General features: G+C 41.4%; 1 protein-coding gene across 1 annotated transcript in view; it reads right to left on the minus strand.

Annotated features, from left to right (window-relative positions):
• Positions 1-6163: 6163 nt before the first annotated feature.
• Positions 6164-21286, minus strand: part of LOC149311814 (tyrosine 3-monooxygenase-like) — a 32229-nt gene continuing 17106 nt past the window's right edge. The window contains exons 7-12 of the mRNA XM_089526607.1: positions 20551-20686; positions 19116-19185; positions 15868-15924; positions 14174-14269; positions 7645-7778; positions 6164-6323 (exon numbers count right to left, since the gene is read on the minus strand). Of these exons, the coding sequence (XP_089382733.1) occupies positions 6164-6323; positions 7645-7778; positions 14174-14269; positions 15868-15924; positions 19116-19185; positions 20551-20686 (653 nt within the window). The remainder of the gene's footprint in view (positions 6324-7644; positions 7779-14173; positions 14270-15867; positions 15925-19115; positions 19186-20550; positions 20687-21286) is intronic.

Here is a 21286-nt window from a genome sequence, read left to right on the forward strand (position 1 = left end):
TCCAGCATATCTTGTTCTGTAAGTCAGCAGCTTGCTAGATCTTTCTATGACAACAGAATCTGGAATCTGATTTCCATAAGTTCATGTTGAGAATGAGCATGGCTGGATATTCAGGTGTCAGAAGAAAGAAGAAGGAATGCTGCCTTCAAGACCACATAAGGTGGGAGCTGAAGTCCATTTCTTCCTGTTTACTTTGAATTCAACAAAAAAAGAACAGATACAGCAGGGTTGGCTCACTTACCACACTTTGTGTAAAGTGATGTTATATACACAGCCAAGTAAAGGAAAGGAAAGTTGGGAAGCTGTGGCTTAGTGGTGAAGACATCAATTCTGATGACTGGAAGTATCAGAATGTTCGCAGTTCGAGGCTCGAGTGCTACATGATGGAATGAGTGCCTGTCATTAGCCCCAGCTTCTGCCAACCTAGCAGTTCTAAGGCATGCACATGCAAATAGATAAATAGGTACCACTTCTCAGTGGGAAGGTAACAGAATTTGGTGCAGTCATGCTGGCCACATGACCAGTCCTCAGTCAGCTTAGAAACGGAGATGAGCACCACCCCCTCCACAGTCAGTTACAATGAGACATTCATGTCAAGGGATTACATTTACTTTTTTTTTAAGTAAAGTAAAAGTAGAAAAAGTGTAGACCAGGATTTAGTAGTAGGAAGGCCAGCTGAAGAGATTTTGCTGCCTGAGGCAGCACCTCCATTCTCTGTACAGAAGCCAACTGGAATGGCAGCTGTATCTGACTGGCAACTGGATAGGGGCTCCCACCATACTCAAGAGTAGCAGGCCAGTTAAATGGGTGCAGGACAGACTGGTCAGAACCTGATTGATTATATACTCTCGTGTTACACTATCTGGGTACATAAACTGGAACTGTGAAAGGAGGTATTCAATACCTCTTTAGACAACATTCCCTCTCTCAGCTTTCAAAGGGCCAGATCGCACTCCCCTAGGCATCTAGTGGCTAGGAGAGTGTGAGAGAGACAGTGGTGTCCCTATACCAAGTATCACCAGGTGCAAGGGGGGGCTGTTGAGGGTGTGGTGGCAGCCAAAAGGACATGCTGGCCCTCTAAGATTTGCTGTGGTATGCATGTCTCCTGCTTCTCTGATGCCAGGCTTTCTCTCTTGGGAGGAAGCCTGGGGTCAGAGCAGCTGGCAAGGGTGCATGTGTGCCAGGGCTAGGGTTGCCATAATTGTCCACTTTTACCAGGGACAAAATGTGGAACAAATTCAAGACCAAACTGTAGGACAACTGCAGGACAAAACTCAGCCCAAAATGTAGGACATTGAAGAAAAATGGTGGACCTTAAATGTCCTACATTTTGAGCTGAGTTTTGTCCTGCAGTTGCCCTACAGTTTGGTCTTGAATTTGTCCTACATTTTGTCCCTGGTAAAAGTGGACAATTATGGCAGCCCTAGGGCCCAGGGCCCAACTGGGTGTCACCCCTCTTCTGGGTGCCACCTGGTGCAGTCATGCCCCCTGTGTGCCTCCTATGCAACTGGACAGAAGCCTGCATCTGGAAGGCAATGGCAGTTCTCTTCTCCTCGGTGCAGAATTGCAACTGGACACCACCTGTGTGCCTCCTACTGACTCCACCTCTTTGGAAACTGTCTTCTGGTGATGAAGGGAGGAATAAGGCACAGGCAGCTGCTAAGGATTGCCTGGCACAATCCTTCTGGCTGCTAATAACAACAACAACAACAACAACAACAACAACAACAACAAGAACAATAACATTTATTTATAATGCCCTTTCCACTAAAGGGCAGTACATCAGAACACATACAATTAAAAATGGCACTGGGACTCTAGCTAACCTTAGAGGGAAGAAGAGAGTCCAAGAAAGATAGGTGATGTTATAATTGCTGCTTATCAAAAAGTCCTGTGATTTAGAACCTGACTCAATCCTGACTCAAGAAATCTTATTTGAAATTATATTAAATGTTGAGTAAGCACTCCTAAAAAAAAAAAGTCCTGTGGTTTTGAACCTGTAGTTCTGGTTCTGCTATACCACTGGCCATGTTTAAGAAAGGGGCAGTTTTTTCCAAACCAGAAATTAACTTCTGGCCTTTTCCCTTTGTTTTATTTATATTTTATTTTATTTTTTGCCATGTTTTCACTCTATGCAGGTTCCAAGGACAGGAAACTTTCTCTGCCGCTTACCCCCAAGTCACACTGTTATTGGATGGTCCAACATCATGACAAAGTTCTGCATGATTAGCATCTTCATCGAACTAAACAGGCCTTTGCAACTGATACCAGGCTGGTGCATTTGGGTTTCCAATTGCTCCAGACCACATGGCTCCTTTTCAGGACACAAAGAATGCAAAGAGGTTGCAGAGGCAATGCTAATAAGGTAAGTAGTCCCATGTACAATACAATAATTTGGAGAGCTGGCTCTCAATACCTTTGTTACCTTCTGGAATGATGCAGAAAAGTAAAACTAAGAAATACATTCCTCTATCTTTTTCCTTCAATAATGCAAACAGTGTATTTTCAAATACATGTATATATTCATGTATAAGTATAGACATTTGTCACATAATTGACCCCAAAAATCTGAGTTGACATATCCATGGGTCAATGTAAGTACTGTACTTTATCTTTCATAAAAATAGAAACCATCCCCTAGTAAAATGCAAGAGTATAATCTGTCCTTTAAGGACTGACCCACCTCTATTCTTCCTTCCATCCATCCATCCATCCATCCATCCATCCATCCATCCATCCGTGTGAATACAGTTCTGCCTCCTGCAATTTTGTAAGTTCTTTGGCATTGTTTTCCTTTTCTTCATCCTTTAGATCCTTTGTTACATGACCCTAAGTCTTACACTTGACTTATCCATGGGTCATATCAAAATCCATAATTTTGGCCCCAAAACCTGCCCTCAGTTTATACATGAGATTGACTTATAGTTGAGTATATATGGTAACTGGAAACTTAATCCAGAAGGAAAAGAACTATTTCATTGCATTTTGAGGAGGGCACAGCTGGTAACTCTCAGTGTTACACTGCCATCTTGTGATCAAAGCAGTAATATCACTAAAATATAACTCACTTGTACAACATAACTAAAGAACTGTTTACAGGTTAACTAGCACACTCACCCCTACATGATATATCCATCCCCTGGTCTTCAAATACTGAGCCAGTGGTCTGCCTACAGCATATATCTGTATAGTGCTTGGTGCCCTGTGAAAAATGAAAACATGTTTGTTTGGTGTTCCCTACATTTTGTACACATTTGGACATAGAAAGCCTCCACAAATCTTTGGTTCATCACATCCATGGAGCTCAGGGTAGTGGGACTGGTGCTTGAAAGTCTGATTAATCCCGAACCTGGTGTTACACTATCAAAGCAAGTGCATTTGGAGGAACTGGGTACTCTCTGTGGTTCTCAGTTCATTATGTCTGCCTTGTTAATTCCAATGGAAGAATCAGATCTGGATTAAAGTTCTTCTGCATGTGATTAGGACTCTGTCCCATTAAATAAATAGGGGAAGCAATACAAGCCATGAGACAAGCTAAGAGAGGTTTGAGGAACCTTTGAAACCCTAGGGTCAAGATGCTGTTTAAGAGCTGGTGGGGCAGAAATCTCTGCTGCCATATGTTAGAGTTGCCAGCTGAAATAGCAAGAACATTTCTATACCACTTATCAGTGAACTTGTCTTCCCTAAGTAGTTTACAATGTGTAAGCCAATTGCCCTGAACAAGCTGGGTATTCATTTTACCACCGTACAAAAGGATGGATGGCTGAGTGGACCTTGGAGCCCTCCTCTAGGATCAAACTTACAACATTGTGGGTACAGTACCAGCTTTTAACCACTGTCCCACCAGGGCTCCTTGATCTTCTCTTCCTCAGGCTGACATACCAAATAAAGGGCAGAGCCCCTGTATCTTTAATAGTTGTATAAAAGAAGAAATGTTGTTAGGTGATCCTTAGCACTGAAGCTCTTTCTGCTGAAATTCCCTCTTCTACATAACCATTAAAGGCATATGAACCCTGTCTTTTATAACTATTGTTAAGGTTTGGAAACCATGCCATATGAGGAGTGGCTTAGAGAGGTGGATATGTTTAGCCTGGGGAAGAGAAGGTGAAGAGGTGACATGACAGCCATCTTTAAAAATTTGAAGGAATGTCATCCTGAGGATGGAGCAAGCTTATTTTCTGTTGCCCCAGAGACTAGAACACAAAGCAATGGATTCAAAGTACAGAAAAATAGATTCTACCCCAACATTAGGAAGAACTTCCTGACAGTAATTGCTGTTCAACAGTGGGACACACTGCCTCAGAGAATGGTGTTTTTAAACAGAGGCTGGATGGCCATCTGTTGGGGGTGCTTTGATTGTGTCTTCCTGCATGGCAGAGAATTGGACTTGATGGCCCTTGTGGTCTCTTCCAACTCTATGATTCTATGGCAACCCTGGGCTTTTGCTGCCAGTGACTGTGCATGTTCACACACTCCCACAGTGGCTGTGAGGAGGCAGGGGAAAGATTCAGGCACAGCCAGGAAAAAGGAACAGCTGTTTCCATCCCAACAAACAAATTTTCAAGTTTCACAGGGCACCTGTGAGGGCAATGGATGCTCTTTTTTTCTGGCTATGTAACTTTACCTGTGTGAGACAGCATGGTGTAATGGTTTGACAGTTGGACTTTTACCATTGAGTCCAAGGTTTGAATGTCTGCTCAGCCACAGAAGCCCACTGGGTGACCTTGGGTAAGCAACATTCTCTCAGCCAAAGAGAAAGGCAAATCCCCTGAACAAATCTTGCCAAGAGAATTCCATGATAGGCTCACCTTAGGATTGTCACAAGTCAAAAAATGACTTGAAAGAATACAACAGCTGTATGGCACCTTGCACTACACTCACACACACACACACACACACACACAGAGAGAGAGAGAGAGAGAGAGAGAGAGAGAAATGTTTAACAGCACTTCAAACAGTTGTGTAATTGAAGTGGCTGTTGCAGAAGAAGACACTGGATGTTGCCTTCCAAAAAAGCACATGCACTGGTGCAACTACGGTGGCGGCGGCAGTGATTTGTGGTTCACACTAGCATCTGACACCAGCAGGATTCTGGGCAAGGTTTACAAATGTGTGTACAAACCACTGTGTGACTGCAAAGGGGAATGGCATAAGCCCTCTTAACAGCATGTGCAAAGGAAATTCCATGCAGTTCATGGAGTTTCTGCTGGCTTCACATTATGTGTGGAAGGTTTCAGGGGAAAGGGCTACAGTTATAGATGTCATGGAACTTGGACTGGCGATGTAAATCATGATTTTCATTCTTGCAAGCAAGAATGAATAATATTTCAATTTTTCTCCTCACTGCAAGAAAGCCATTGATAACTGAGCAGTTTCCAAATACTATTTGTAGTTCAGAACTTATTCTGTTGTTGTGCGTGATCACATTTTGACGCAGAAGACAGCATTTGCTGCACAGGAAATGTTTCTGCAGAAAATACTGTTTTCTGTGGAGGAAAAACATGTGCATTTTTTGTACAGAACAAATTCTGAAGATCCTTACCCATATAACATTCTCCCCATCGGGCTTTCCTGGCATTTATGACTATTTTTCAATTACTCTCAAATATTGCTTCTATCCCTACCTTGGATCAAACACATAGGATGCTTAATGCAAAGACAAAAAGAGGAGAATAAGCAGAGGTCACTATTTTTTTTAGGAAGGCACCTACAAATACAAGAAATGTGCAAGATAATTTATACTTCAAAACAAATAGGCCCACTCTCTCTAAGAGAGAGTGGCATTATGAATATTCAGGATACTTTTAAAAAATCCTTGGTTTCACAAACTATCTACATTTTATTACAGGTAGGCTACCAGGAATAAGCTAGCTAACCCATTTTCTTCAAGACAGAGGAATCATCACCATAGCTTGGAAAGTTACTTTTAAGAAGACTAATGACCCCTTGAATCCTTCCACAACTGTGCAATGGTAGGATGATGCTCTAGGAACCAGATGACCACCATCCTACCATTGCTCAATTATGCAAGTTATTCAATCCATTCTTCTTAAATCTATTTTTCTAAGCATCTGTAAATGCCAGATTTGTTTTGCCAGAGAAATGTATATAATGTTTCTCCAATTATTGCATTATTCCTGTGAAAGATTAGATCCAAATTCTTTTAAGAAAACCTTTCAAAAGTATGACACAGGTTTTCCAATTCTTCTTTCAAGTGAGCGATTATTTCTTTCACTTTCCGTGGTGAATCTAGCACTTCTATGCTGCATGTAAAAGGATCGTAATGAAGAGGAAAAGCCTTCTTGATTGTCAAAGCATATTTCCTGTTGAGAGAAATGATAACCAAAGCATAGGTTTCCATATAGTATAATATAATATATATTCAACAACAAATTTGCCATCTCTTGGCACACTGCTACATGAGGCAGCTGGACAGAAAGGCAGATAGCACTAGATGGTCAGGGTGACTGGGGATTTGGGGTGCTGTGGGTCCAAAACAGCTTTCCAAGCTCAGTACCAAGGTAGCAAGAGTTGTAAAGGTTCTGTGTATATGACCTTATGGTTGCCATAAGTCAGAAATGACTTGAAGGTGTGTGTGCATGTACACACACACACACACACACACACACACACACACAGAGAAAGAGAGAGAGAGAGAGAGAGAGATGCTCACAACTTGTGCAAATACACAGAAAGGGAGGGAGGGAGAGAACATGTTTTCCTGTTTGGAAATTAAGGCCTGGGACAGACTGCCAGAAAAGAGCAGCCTGCCGGTGGCCTTTTTTCCTCCAGAGGGAAGCCGCAGCTGCCAAACCGTGTGGCTTCACTCCAGATGAAAAAGAACATGAAATAAGCGGGTTCTTTTTCTGCCATGCCAATTACATCCAAGTGTGCCAATGGTGCACTCGTGAAGTAACTAGTGCAATGCAACATGCAGATGCTATGTGTCCATTACATCATAATGGCACCGCCAGTATGTGCTAGGGTTAGGGACCGTGTGGCTACCACGTGGTTCCTAACCCTAGCTACACTGCTGCCACGTCACAAAAGGGCCGTCTGTCCCATGCTTAAGATAGACTTCTTAGCTGAAAGGGCTGTTCAAGATCAAGATGAAATAAGGGAATTATTACTTCTCACTTAGGGAGTTGGGATAAAGAACATTTAATCTGATTCATTTATAAGACTGTGCCAATAATACCAACAAATTCTACTGTGGCTGCAGAGAAGGCTGTCCCTCTTATTGGTGCACTATGTGCTTACTGTTGATAGACACAGGCTATCACCTGGGAATATTGAAGCATTTATCCTACTTGCTTCTTCTCACTTCTAGGTGGATCCATAGTAGAGTGGAAACTGAGGAAAGGAGGAAGCTAAATGGGTAAATACACAGACCCTCCAGAGAGTGTTTGCTGGTTGCGGCAACAGATCAATTAGTCCTTGCAAACTGCAGCAAGCTACTGTTCTACTAACTGAGCTGGAGATTTGCATAGAGCCCTTTCCTTTTTCCAGGAGTCAAGCCTCCCAAAACTGAAGAATTTTAGACCTCCTCCCTCATCTGGAGAAAACTGGAGACTCAGGGCCAGACCCTGAGCTCTGGCAACACGAGTTCATTATGCTCAGATGGGCCACATTTTTCATACTTACTGGAGCTGAGACTTTGCATCTTCAAACTGTTCTGCTACAAAGTAGATGGACTGGAAGATCTGGTCCTGGTAAGGCTGGACTACCATCACATCTGGGTCAAAGGGTTTGTATTCTGGTTGCTCTGATAAAGCATACTTTTAGGAAAGAACAGTAGGAGGGTTACAGATTAATTTGCAGTCATGAGTGCTTATTTGTTCTCTGTATTGTGTGTCTTCAAGCTGTCCACCCTAAGTGGACCTATCACAAAAGATAGGAAAGTTTTCTTGGCAAGTTTCTTCAAAGGGGGGTTGCCATTGCCAGCCTCTGAGGCTGAGAGGTCACCTGGGGGAGGTTTTGTGGGTAAGCCAGGATTCGAACCCTGGTCTCCAGAATCATAGTCCAATGACTACAACAAATAGGCAGCACATACAATGCTGACAAGTGGATGTAGGGAGACAGAGGGGAATCTGTGCCAGAAATCTGTGGTGCTACAAGGACTGTCAGACTTAGAATGAGAGGTGGGTGAGTTCACACTTCCAAACAGATGGGCATTTATTTCCCTGATGTTTAATAATGACCTGCACTTATTTCATCTTTTTTTTCCTAATTAAATTTTATTGAGTTTTTACAATAAAACATATAAAGTCTGTAGAACAATGAGAAAAAAAAACAACGATAACAAGGGTCAACTGCAAGTTTGTTTCACTTGGCTTGCTCATACTGAGTATCCAACTTTATATATTTCTAATTGTGGATAAATTTGCCCTTGTCTGATTTGGAATTGGGTTTTTTGTTGTTGTTGTTTTTAAAAACCTAATCCCCACTTGTTCTTATAAAATAGTTTGAGGTTGTTAATTTTTTATTTTTAGTTTGAATATCGAAATCTTGTATTGCCAGTTAGGACGTCTTGAGTATAACAGAATCTAAACAGCTTCTCTCCCCTGCTAGCCCAGGATTTCCAAAAACACTCACTTTGTTTCTTTGTTCTTCTCCATCAATTAATTAGTGGTGGAAAGGTTACCAGCAGCTGGATCAAGGTATCATGGGAAATATTCATTGCCCAAGATCCATAGTTCTTAGGGCACTGCTGTTGCAATATTTTAAGACTGAATCCTATCCAATCTAGAGTGGACCTATTGAATCAAATGCAGAATGATGAATCAACATGTAGTTAAATCCAAGTGACTCTAGTAGGTAAATCTCATTGATTTTACGTTTGGGTAAACAATAGGATTCAGACTTGGGATGCCAATGAGAGGTATACAGAGAAACATCATGCTTGGATTTAAATGTTGCTTATTTCATTCTCACATTTTTTTTCTTTTTCTCCCTGCCAGCTGAGATTAAACTAGGTGAGTTTTGTGTCTTTTTCACCAAACAAACCTGTGCAGCAGGGAGGCAAAAAGAGAGAGAGAGAGAGAGAGAGAGAGAGAGAGAAGAGTTAATTTGTGACAAAAACCTCTTTTGGACAAATATCTTGCAGAAAAGTATATTTTGCACAGGATTTTGCACTGTTACTGACTATTTTATTTATTTATTTATTTATTTATTTATTTATTATATGTAGTTGCTTGAATCCATTGATACAAAAACCCCAGATAAGGAGGGCCCACGGTACTTATAAATTTGCCTCTATGCACAAAAATATGTATCTTCAGAGTTTATATTTTGCTTCTGCTGGTGTGTATACACAAAATCCACAAAAAAGGTATACCTTCATTGGACCAAATAAAATACATCTACACAAACATTGTCATAAAGGGCTAGCACTGTGACTGCCCTACTAGTACCACCCAGGCTGAGGCTAGGGAGGGTGTAGAACCAGAAATTTCTGGGTCTCTGAAAGGCTAGGATAGTAAAAAAGCACACCATCCATTACAAAATAATTGTCAGAATCCCACAGTGGGACTATGTCTGTTGATAAAATTAGAGAGCAGGCCCTTTGAACTCAGTTTGTAGCAACTGAAGTAAGCTGGGGAGAAAAGGGGAAAGTGGAAGGAAGGATGAGAAACTGGGACATTTTAAAAGCGGATGGGGAAAAATCTAACAGGATTAATCAGGACAGTCAGAGGGTATAGAAATCAAACATGTGTTCTATTGATTCATGATGTCTCTGTTTGGGAATAACCATTGGACTTAGGTCTGGACATTTTCCAACTGATTGCCAAGAACTTGGAGAAGTTACTTTTTAGGACTGGGCTTGTCCATGATGGCTCAGACAGGGACGTAGCCATGGGGGGGGGGGGAGTCCGTGGGGTCCGACCCCCCCTTCCATTAGAAATAATGAATGCTGCACGTTGCCACACCCAATCCCCATTATAATAGTGGTACTTAGTTTGGACCCCCCCCCCTTCCCAAAATCCTGGCTACGTCCCTGGCTCAGACCTTATGTGTGTTGTAATTAAAGCCCTCCTCACAACTTGTCTAAGATCTGATTTTCTCAAAAGATGTTATAAGAGGTTAAAGAGGGAATGCCTTTCTTCATTTCTTCCTTCACTACACCTTTCTAGCAGAATTTTTTTGAAAATGCAAAGTTTGACCTTTACAATAAATGCTCACCATTTGAGCAAAATGGACACATCACTAAAGCTGAGTTGACCTTTAGAATTTCTTCAGTGAAATGGTTGGATGGGAAGATGCACAGAATTTTCATGCCACTTTGGTGCTGAGCCTGGAGAAGTTACTATTTACACCACAGCAACCATTCTGGCTAGTGACTGTGATGTCTGGAAGGTCCTGGGAGCGAAATCCCAAAAATGTAACTTGTCCAAACTTTCAATTTCTTCCAAGGATGGCATAAGCTGTCTGGGAGAAGTTGGGGAAGCTGTCTTGATTCAGTTTGCAAAAAAAACCCCTGCTACCAAAATTAGCCTGAATACTAATTTCTTGTTTGAATTTACTAAATGACCAACACAGTTACCCCTGCATGGTTCCTGGACTGTGAGATATCACATTGTACCTGCAACAGGGGAACCCTGAAGAGTGAGCCAGTGGACTGGGACTTTCAAACAAGGTAAAACAATTTTTTCTTCTCAAATTTGGACTGGATTGGCACATTTTACCTCTACACCTACCAAAATATTCCTGATCCAAGAACATGGAGACTTCTTGAGGAATCCATTGTCCTCTGCCTACAAAGAGGCTGTGGCCTCACAGGAATGGAGACATAGTGCATTGCAAAAGAGGAGTCCTTATTGATATGCAAACGGACTTTAAATTCCCTGGACTTTGAAAATCTTCCTATTGCCAACATAGCCAGAGGAGAAGGGGCCAGCCTGCTAAAGATACTCTCCTCATACCATCTTAACTAAGGACAGAAACAACAAAATGCAGTTATCTTACTAACATCTCCAATTTTTCTACTGTTTGGTACATAACATCTTGTCTGATGGAGAAGCCAGCAGAGCTTTGAAAGCTTGCAACAAATATATTGTGCATTTCAGTTGGACAATAAAGGTATCACTGTTTGGTGGATTTTTGTTTCAATTTACTAATTTCTTGGTTAGCATAGGCTATCTCTGGAAGGACACTATTTAAATCTAAACCAGATGCCTTAGGCATAATATGCAGCTATATTATGTTTCAGGTCTTGTGAATACAAGCTGAAAGTTTTTTAGGATCTCAGGCACATTTCTTTCCATAAAAATCTATTATTCTTTACTGTGGGAATCTGTGCTTCAAAATGTTGAGTTGACCCGATATAACCTTGTAACAGCTGCGGGAGCCTTACGTTTCCACAAATGAAGCATACAAAGGGGGTGAGGTCTGCCAATCGTGAAGTATGGGCTGTTGCATTTTACTGTACATAGGCTGAACTCCAGGCTGGGTGTTAATCGTGAACTTATTTGGCATAATGCAGAACAGCTGACAGTACAGTAAAATTACAGTGCAAAACCAAGTGTCTATAGCACATTTTTGCTCCTTAGGAAAAAATAAAGGTTGGCCAGCAGGCAAGCTCTTCCATATCAGTTATGGATATAGACCAGAAGTTGGGATACCACTCTGAAGGACAAAATGGTGGTTGAAAAGGATGCAACTTTACCTTAAAAGCACATGTAGGAAAAGCAAAACTAAAGCTGTCAACAAAAAAACTTACAGTCTCCATAACTTAATGTGTGTTCCCTAAGGATATAATTCTTCACTAATTTTCTTCTCAAAGGAAGAAACAAATAATTTTAGCTACTTGCGTCCTGCTCCAAGAAAATATTGAAAAACTACAGAGTTTTCAAAGCCTATTTGCAATTCAGGATAATATTTCCACGTAGAAATTTCCATTTCCTGTACAGGAAATGCACACATATTTGTTTTGCATACAAAACAACAGAAGAAATAGCATTTTTGGAAGAAATATTGTTTTCTGTGCAAAAAAAATGCTGTTTCCTGTCCACAGAATGCTATTTTCTGTAAAACAACAACAACCAGTAAGAATTTTGTGCAGAGTAAGCCCCAAAACGTGAAGATTCTTCTCACTCCAAGATTCTTCTAGTCAAGGTTTTGCGATACGAAAAATACATGAGCTATATAAATGTATTCAATTACTCTTTCCATCTTTAGTGTTTGCATATTTGCAAAGGCAACTTCATAAGTACAAGTGGTTTCATCCTGCTAGACTGTGGAGAGAAGTACATAATATGTAGTGAGTTAGGAAAACTTTCCCCAGCCTAGTACCTGCCAGACCTGTTAGAGGTCCTGTCAGCATGCTGGCTAGTAGACAAGTCCGATAATGCCAGGAGATGATATTATTTGTATCTTAAAACATCTGGATTGAGTAAGACTAAGGAAATGTATCAGTCATGAAGCTCACTGGACAATATTGAGCTAACTACTCAGCATAGACTAACTTTCTGTTTTGTTCTGTTCTTTTATTTATACCCCATCTTTTCATCAAAGCTGGGACTCAAAGCAGCTTACAAGACTGTAAAAGCAATTTTAAAAAATCTAATAGATGCCGCAAAAACTACAAAAAAGCTATGATTAAAATAAATATTACACTGTCAATAGAATTAAAGCCCTCAAAAACATTGATTTCATAGCAAAGACTAAGAAGTTGTTCAGTAGATGAAGAAAAGGATTTTTCTTATAAAACAGCACCCTGGAAATCCTTTGATTGGGATGCTGACAGGGTGAAAAAGCAGATTTGGGCGTGTGAGTGTAATATACATCAAACGTAACTATAATGACAGAGCTCCATCATCATTGTTATATCTGATGATGCAAGATCTTGACTATATATATATATATATATAGAGAGAGAGAGAGAGAGAGAGAGTCAACACAAACCATTACAAAGAGCACATATCAACATTACCTTATAACAATTAAAACCATTTTAAAAGCTGCAACAATTTAAAACTGTGGCCCGTTACAGACAGGCTCTTGAGGCGCCCCTGTCACGTGCTAGGGGTTGGCCGGGGACCTAGCGTCCACACCGGCCTCACCCCAGCACGTGACGGGGGCGTAATAATGACGGCACCCTATACACACAGGCGACGCCATTGTTATGCCGGACGCCTAGTGTCCGCACTTCGCGCGGCGCTTATGATGTCGCGAGTGTGCCATTGGCACCTTGCGGCGTCATAACCGCACCGGAGGAAGAAGCACCATTTTGGGGCTTCTTTTTTGCTCCGCGCTGGAGCCGCGCAGTTTGGCTGCTGCGGCTCTCTTGCAGAGCAACCAGCAGTGCCGGCAGACCACCGCTTTTAGGTGGTCTGTAACGTGCCTAAGTAACCTAAGTTTTGAAATAAATTAGGCTATGAAGGCTTTAATAAAAATATTGCTTTGGCTTTTCACTGAAAAGAAACCAGTGTTGGTCCAGTGGGGGAGGGAATTCCACATTTGGGGTGCCACAGCTGAGAAGACCCTGTCCCATGTTCCCCCATTTCATATTGTCTCCAATTGGAAGACACAGAGGAGAACCTTTCCTGTGGATTTCAAACCTTGAACAAGTATAGATATAAAGGGAGAGGCAGTATTCAGGCCTCAAAATTTTAGGGCTTTAAATGTCACAACTAGAGCGTTGAATTAGACTGGAAACAAATTGCCACCCAGTACTTCTCCTGATGTAAGCCCATTTGATTTCAGTGGGTGCACTTTACATACTGCTTTATGGTGATTTTTTTTAAATACTAACTTGACAAAACTTGACACAAACACAAACACACACACACACACACACACACACACACACGTACACACAATTTCTTTTGTCCAGATAGCAGTCAAACACAATCACTGTAAAATATATGCAGATAGGTGCCTGAAATGCCATGACTCTGACTGGTTTTTACATTTTCAGGATGGAAAAGTGCCAATCATAATGAGAGTCCCACTATTTCATCATGCTTGGCTGCCAATTACATGGCTTCTTCACTATTAATTAGAAACATGCAAAAACTATACCACTGAACATAAGGCTCAGTGCTATCATCTAGTGACAGCAACTGGTAAGCTTATCTAATGTTAATCAACACAGTCATATTGAAATAACTGATCTTTATGATAAAATCACTCATATCTTGGAAACTGGAAGATCAATACTTTTAAAACTTACCATCAGCTCCCCATAGGAAGAAAGGAGACCCGCTCCATAGGCTTTGATAGCTCCATTTTGTTTGCAGAGACCAAACTCAACAGTAAACCAATAGAGCTAACAGAAACACAAGAATGAAATTATCAAGATTGCTCTAGAGAAAACATTGCCATCTCTACCCCATTCATACCACTGCTCACTACCAAGCTGCTCTGTTTTTGTATAGAGAATGCAAACAGTGTCTATTTGTTCCTTGATTTATTCCTCTCTATATAGATTTCTGTGCTTTTGAGAAACAGACTTACATTGGCAGGAGTCTTTTCCTTTCTCCCCAGAATGCATCAGCCTAGCATACTGTCCTATGTGTTGTGGGGAAAGCAAAATGATGCTTTCCAGATGAATTTTGGCCATCAAAACCCAGGTCCAAAAGGAAAGCAGAGAGGGACACAGGCAAAGTGTTGTCAATGTTTTTCAGCCCAGCGGTGTAGCTGGTTTTGCATGTGTGCCTAAGATGTACACTTAAATGTCACATACAAAGGGCAAGATGATTCTTGACCTAGGCTGCATCTGCACGGAAGATATAGTTTTGTGAGACTATTAGTCTTATCTGTCAGCGAGCTCTGGTGCCATGACCAACTACAATTCCCAGAATTCCATAGCATTGGATCATGGCAGTTAAAAGTTTTGTCAACATGGATTTGTTTCTGCAGTGCGGATGCAGTCATGTAAATCATTTAAGTCTATGTGGATGACAAGGATGTAACTATCATGGAGCAAAATGGAGCCCTTGCTCCCACATGAAATTTCTGCCCCCCAAATGAAATTTTCCATCAGTCCCCAAATTTCTAATATTGCACTTAAAAGTTCAGTTGAGCTTTGAGAAATACGGGTCCAAAACACATAGCAGAAATAATCCATTTCGAGACCGCTTTAATTGCCCTGGCTCAATGCTAAGGAATTCTGGAACTGCAGTTTTGTGAGACATTTAGCCTTTTCTATCAGAGAGCACTGGTGACACAATAAACGGCAATTCCCAGGATTTCCTAGCACTGAGCAAGGACAGTTAAAGCAGTCTCAAACTGGATTATTTCAGCAGCACGTTTTGAACCAAAGTATATGGTCTCCAGAGAAAATTGTCAGGGAAAGATACCAAGAGAATGTAAACAGAGGAAGAGGAAGAGTTCTAGGAGTGAATAATTGTCAATATCTTGCTCTCTGTTGTTGTTGTTGTTATTATTATTATTATTATTATTATTATCATCATCATCTTTTATTTATAAAGCGCTGTAAATGTTAGCAATTTGGGGGCTGGAAGAAATTTCATTTTGCAACATAATTCTTATTTGGTGGTGCAGTGTCTTCATTTTGCCCCTGTGTAGTTACACATCTACTCTACAAGCAGCGTAGCTACTTTTTCAGCTACAGCTAAATCCATGGTTAGTTTTCTGCTCTCTATGCTGGAATGTTATGGCAAGAGATAAATGGAATATTGGAGACTATTGGAGACACACTATGGGAGTGTATCCATGTGTTTATCATGCGGCAGGTGCAATTTAGATTTTCTAGCTCAAACACTAAAAATGGCCAGGCATTTTGGCAAATGCTGACTAGTTTACAAGAGAATGTCGTGTTCATTAAAGTATTCATTACACATGGAAGAAGTCTTATACTTTGGTACTGCATTAATCTGCTATCAAAAGGCAATACATACTCACAGCTGATAGTTTTTCTATATCTGTATCAGATGCTCCAAGGGAAGCCAGCCCGATATCCTAAACCAAAAGTATTCATTTATAATAAAATATTTAAACTTTGCTAAACCGTAAGAAATGTTCAATCAATGAAAGGTGAGGATTAGATGAAAGGAAACAGTCAAATGAAAAGAGTGCAGGTATAAACTATCTTACCATCAAAATGAAAATGCAAGAAGCAGCTTTAAATCTCAAAAAATAATTGTGGGGTGGAGGTTAAGGCATGATGAAAGCATGCTAGAAACAGTTTTCATAAACCAATGAAAGATTCATAAGGAAAGGGGCAGAAGAATCTGTCATGGTGTTGTGAATATGAGTAGGTGGAAGTAGATTGAAATATGGTAGTTTCAATATACAATAAATGTTCATGTCTTCCAGCATACAATGGCTGCAATGCTGTATGGCTCAGCAAAAAGTAGTAGTTCTGCATGTGAACCTATGCAAACTGAGCCATATAATCCCAGACTTACTGTATAGCCTCTGATGACACACACACACACACACACACACACACACACACACCCTGGATGACCATCCCATTCCTTGTGGGGAGTGGGCAGGATCAAAAAAACATCTGGCTATGTGGAATGAATATAGCAGTGCTGAGATCTGCTGAGGTCCTCTGGATATATCTGTGCTGATTTTCCAGAGGGGTTTCAGAGACTGTAGTAGAGTAAATAGGGGGCACTTTGGGGACTGCAGAGGGAAGAAAAGAATACCACCACAGCACTCAAAAAAGGACATTCTCAGGTATAAGGGAAAGTTATACATGCATATGCCTCTCTCATATGCATATCACAGCCAGCATGGTGTATTGGTCTGAGTAGTTTTTTGTGGGTTTTTTCGGCTCTGTGGCCATGTTCTAGAAGAGTTTATTCCTGATGTTTCGCCAACATCTGTGGATGGCAACATCAGAGAATGCTGGCATGGAAGTGAATTGGCTATGTGACCCTTGGTTGAGAGGGAGTGATTTACATGTTAATCTGTGTGTTGGTCTGTTGAATGACAAGGTCTCAGGGTGTCTATTTAATTAGTGATCCATTGGCTGCTGGGAAAAACCCCTGCCCCTGGGTGGTTTTCATTTGCACATGCCGCGTCTTGATTTTTGTGTTTTTCAGGATTGGTAGCCAAACTTTGTTTACTTTAAGAGTTTCTTCTTTCCTGTTGAAGTTGTCTGTGTGTTTCCCAGTAGACAATGGATGACTAATTCTCTGAAGATGCCAGCTACATATGCTGGCGAAATGCCAGGAATAAGCTCTTCCAGAATATGGTCACATAGCCTGAAAAACCCACAAAAATGATCACTAATTAAATAGACATCCTGTCTATTTAATTGAGGTGCCATTCAATAACACACAGAGATTAACACGTAAATCACTTCCTCACAATGAAGAGTCAAACAGTTTATATACCCTACTCACATCCATGTCAGCATTCTCTGAAGATGCCAGCCACAGATGCTGGTGAAATGTCAGGAGTAAACTCTTCCAGAACACAGCCACATAGCCTCCCCAAAAACTACAAAAAACTATGGATGCCGAAAGCCTTTGACTTCGTATTGGTTTGAGTGTTTTACTGCAATTCTGGAGACTAGGATTTGATTCCTAGCTCAGCCATGAAACCCACTAGGTGACCTTGGGCAAGTCCCATGCTCTCAGCCTCAGGGGAGGACATGGTAAACATCCTCTGAACAAATCTAGCCAGAAAAACCACACAATAGGTTCATGCTAGGGTTGCGATAAATTGGAAATGACTTGAAGGCACACACTCCACACACAACACATATGCCACTAACAGGATGCTAGGCTGTTTTTCCTAGGGAACAGTCAGGTGTCTTTGGGAAGCCACAAGCAGGGCACAAGAAGTCAATATTCCTCTCATACCTCAGTCCCCTAACAACTGGTTTATTTTCCTGAAACATGGAGAGGCCAGGGTTAATAATAGCTAACTAATATCTCCTCTATACACATATCCATGAAAACACAAAGTCTTTTTGCGTGAATTATAATTATAGTCAAAGGACAGCCCTTAGCTTACAGTTAAACCCATAGCTTTTGCATAGTTTTGGAGAGTTCAATGCATTATATCATATAAAAAAATACAGAGCCAGTGCTTTATTTTAGAATCACTGTTTATCCAATAAAAGGATGGAAGTTGCACATAATGTCTAATATGAAATTGTCTTTCCTTGTCTTCCACACCCATGTGATATAAGCAACATCTGGCACCATCACTAAATATTTGGAAACCACATTGTTCTGAGCTATATAGCCCACCAGTTCTCAACTTAACATAAAAGACTTACACTATTTTACACCTAGCACTAGCTGTAACCCATGGCTTCACATAGACCAGTGATTCTTAGTGATGCAAGTTGCTAGTGGCTTCCAGAAAGCTGTGTATGCTTATGGCTGCACTGTAAGGATGGTGCCTATTCAAGAGTAACAGCTATCAACTGTATACATTCTGCTTCCATGAATGAACAGTGTAAAAGGACAGGAGGAATGGGAGAAGCATACACTTTAGAAGTCTAGGTAAAGACAAGGTTAGCACATATTTGGGATTGTAACACCAGCACATACACTTACCATTGCCAGTAAGGATGGCTGGTTTAGCTTCGCCCACCCCCACCGCCCTTTTCTTCCATTTTGGATGTTATGTCTTCCAATTTGTAATTGCATGACCTGCTGTTTTCTGTGTACAGAGGGGAAAAAAATAAGAACCCAGAAATTTGACTGTAGAGGAAGGACATAGCCTTTTTCACCATGGCCAGATTATTATTATTATTATTATTATTATTAAAAATTGCCCTTTCCATGTGCGTGAAAAGGGGCAGACATTTTCTCTGTGCATAGATATGCATAGGTATGAGTGGTACAGGAAGGTAGATGTATAAATATGGTTCATAGATATGTGAATACTGTAGGTGGATGGAGGGGTGTGGCCCTACTCAGTTGAAGCTCTGGCCCCTTGCATGGCCAGGGTGTGACCCCCAACATGCTTCTTAGAACACAAAATGTGCTTACATAGAAATTCTGCAGGGGGTCCTTGGTGTCTTGGTGTCTTTCAGGGTCTCATGTGAGAGAGGACCTTCCCATCATATTTTCCAGTGCAGGTTCCAAGGGTTGAACTTGAATAGTCCTGCTTACAAAACATGTGATATCTCAACACACTATGCCCCCTTTCCTCTATCTGAATGACAGCAATATTACCTGTGAGAACTGGGCGAATTCCTTATCAGCTAACATGGGAACATGACCCAACAATTCATGACAGCAATCCCTGCGAAAACAAAACCATTTTTAAATTATGCCATAAAATGAGTTTCTTTCTTTTTGCCTGATCCTGTTACAAATTCAGACATTGTACATATATATTCTCTAGAATGTTCCATTGCTTTGCCTGACTGTCCTTTCCCCAGTTCTCTCATCCATTCCCATCCAAGGTGGGACTGTCAATGATGAAATTGAAGCAAATGCCTCAGGGCCTTCAGAGGTTAGAGGTCCCATGCTCCTGTTGGTGTCCCGCTCTTTTATGGGCTGGAATCTTGCTGATGAACTGCCTGTGTTTGCTTTCAAGTGTTCTTTTGGAAGGTGCACAAGAAACTATTGACAAAACACATCTCTTAAATGTCTCTCCTAAAATAGCAGTCAAGCTGGTGGGATGGTGGTTGCTGTTACATCTTCTTATTGTCTTGGGGCAGGGGGTGGTGGTGATTCAGATGACCAAGAAGCAGCCTGCCTCAGCTGTACCTGCAACCAAGGGGAAGAGAAACATGGTTACTCTCCCAATATGGAGAGTGACCTCATTTTTCTTCCCCTTACAGCGAAGATGAAACGTCTTCATCACTTGCTCAAGCTTCTTAGACACCTGAGTCACCTTCACCTTTCCCCACACAATGAACAACTGCACAATGCTTCCTCGGTTTTATAGGAAAATCAGTTTGGTAGGAAATCTCACAAGTATCCCCTCATTTCTTGCAATAAAAGTATAATGATAATAAATGAAATGAATAATCACTTGCTCCCCTTCCTCATGATGCTTGCAGTCTGCGTCCTGAGCTACTACATAGCTTTGGGGTATGTGTATCCAGAAGTGGAACACTAGCTAGCAGGCATTTAATGTTTGTCCCCTTCCATGTTCACCACCCACAGTGGTGTTCATTTGATTACAAAAGCCCAACATTGTATCTGTGGGCATATACTGTATGATTGGTGCCATGTGTTGTTTGAATATCAAACAAATTCCCACAAATTGGGAGGGGGGAATAAGTGGACTTTGACAATTCAAATGCTGGTGTTTGATTCTGATGTCAACATGTGAAAAACAACCAGAATGTAGTAAAATATGAACATTTCCCACCCGAAAAAGTAGAGAGGGATCTGAAAACTTATGGTGTGGACAGAGAAGGGTGTTGTGTGTGAACATATCATAGATAATTGAGGTTGACAGTGAAAATAAGCTTCATGCCAAACTGTGTGAAAACCTTAAAGCTTTCTGGTTCCAAGTTATTTTCCTCACGTCCCAGCTATGGCAAAATTGAAATACCATATTATATGAAGCACCAGTCCAACATATAAGGAGCCACTACTGTCCTTGTTAGCCAGGGCTTGAGAACTATTACAAAAGCATTTCACTTCTACTCACGGTTCTGGGGAATGCATTGGGGACGATGAGTGCCTGATGTACTGTGTACTCTGAAAGACACGGAACGCCAGTCCAGCAAGGAAATCCCGAGCAGACAGAAGTCCTGCAGCTGGCCTCAACTTAAAGCCTGTTCTTTCTGGGGGGGAAATTAGCAGAGCAGTTAAATGTATGTGCACATATGGAGGAGACGTGTGTGTTAATGAAATTAACATGCCATCCACCAAGAGTGTAGCTATAGGGGGCAAAATGAGGGCATTGTTCCCCAAATAAGGATTCTGCCCATCCATGTAATTTTTTTTCTGTTGCCAATGAAATTTTACTCTGCAAACGTCTAGCATTACAGAGACAGAAGCACTGAAAATCATTCACACAGTTAGCTGTGTTAATATTCCCTTGATAAATGACACTGTCCGACTTAGTGGGATGGTGTTGTTGCTGGGGCAGAAGGTGCCCTAGTCTCTGCAATTGCAGAGGCCTGTCTCGCCTCAGCAGCCTTTGGGCTGGCAAGAAGATCCACCATTGGCTGCTGGGGTGGAAAGAGCGGCTCTTTTGGACCAGGTGCTGGGACTACATGCCCCAGCTTGCTGTGCAAAAGGAAAGAGGCCATGATTAGCTGGCTCAGACCCCCAAGCACAGCCTCTTGGTGGTAGGGGCCTAGGAGGCAGTGCCTCCAGTCTTTCCAGGCCCCCTATTGGTGGGTGGGCCTATGTAAAACTGCGTTGCATCACATGCCATC

The sequence above is a fragment of the Sceloporus occidentalis genome, unplaced genomic scaffold, assembly GCF_023333645.1.
Source record: "Sceloporus occidentalis isolate IW3139 unplaced genomic scaffold, rSceOcc1.0.p SCAF_5, whole genome shotgun sequence".
Taxonomy (NCBI): Eukaryota; Metazoa; Chordata; class Lepidosauria; order Squamata; family Phrynosomatidae; genus Sceloporus; species Sceloporus occidentalis.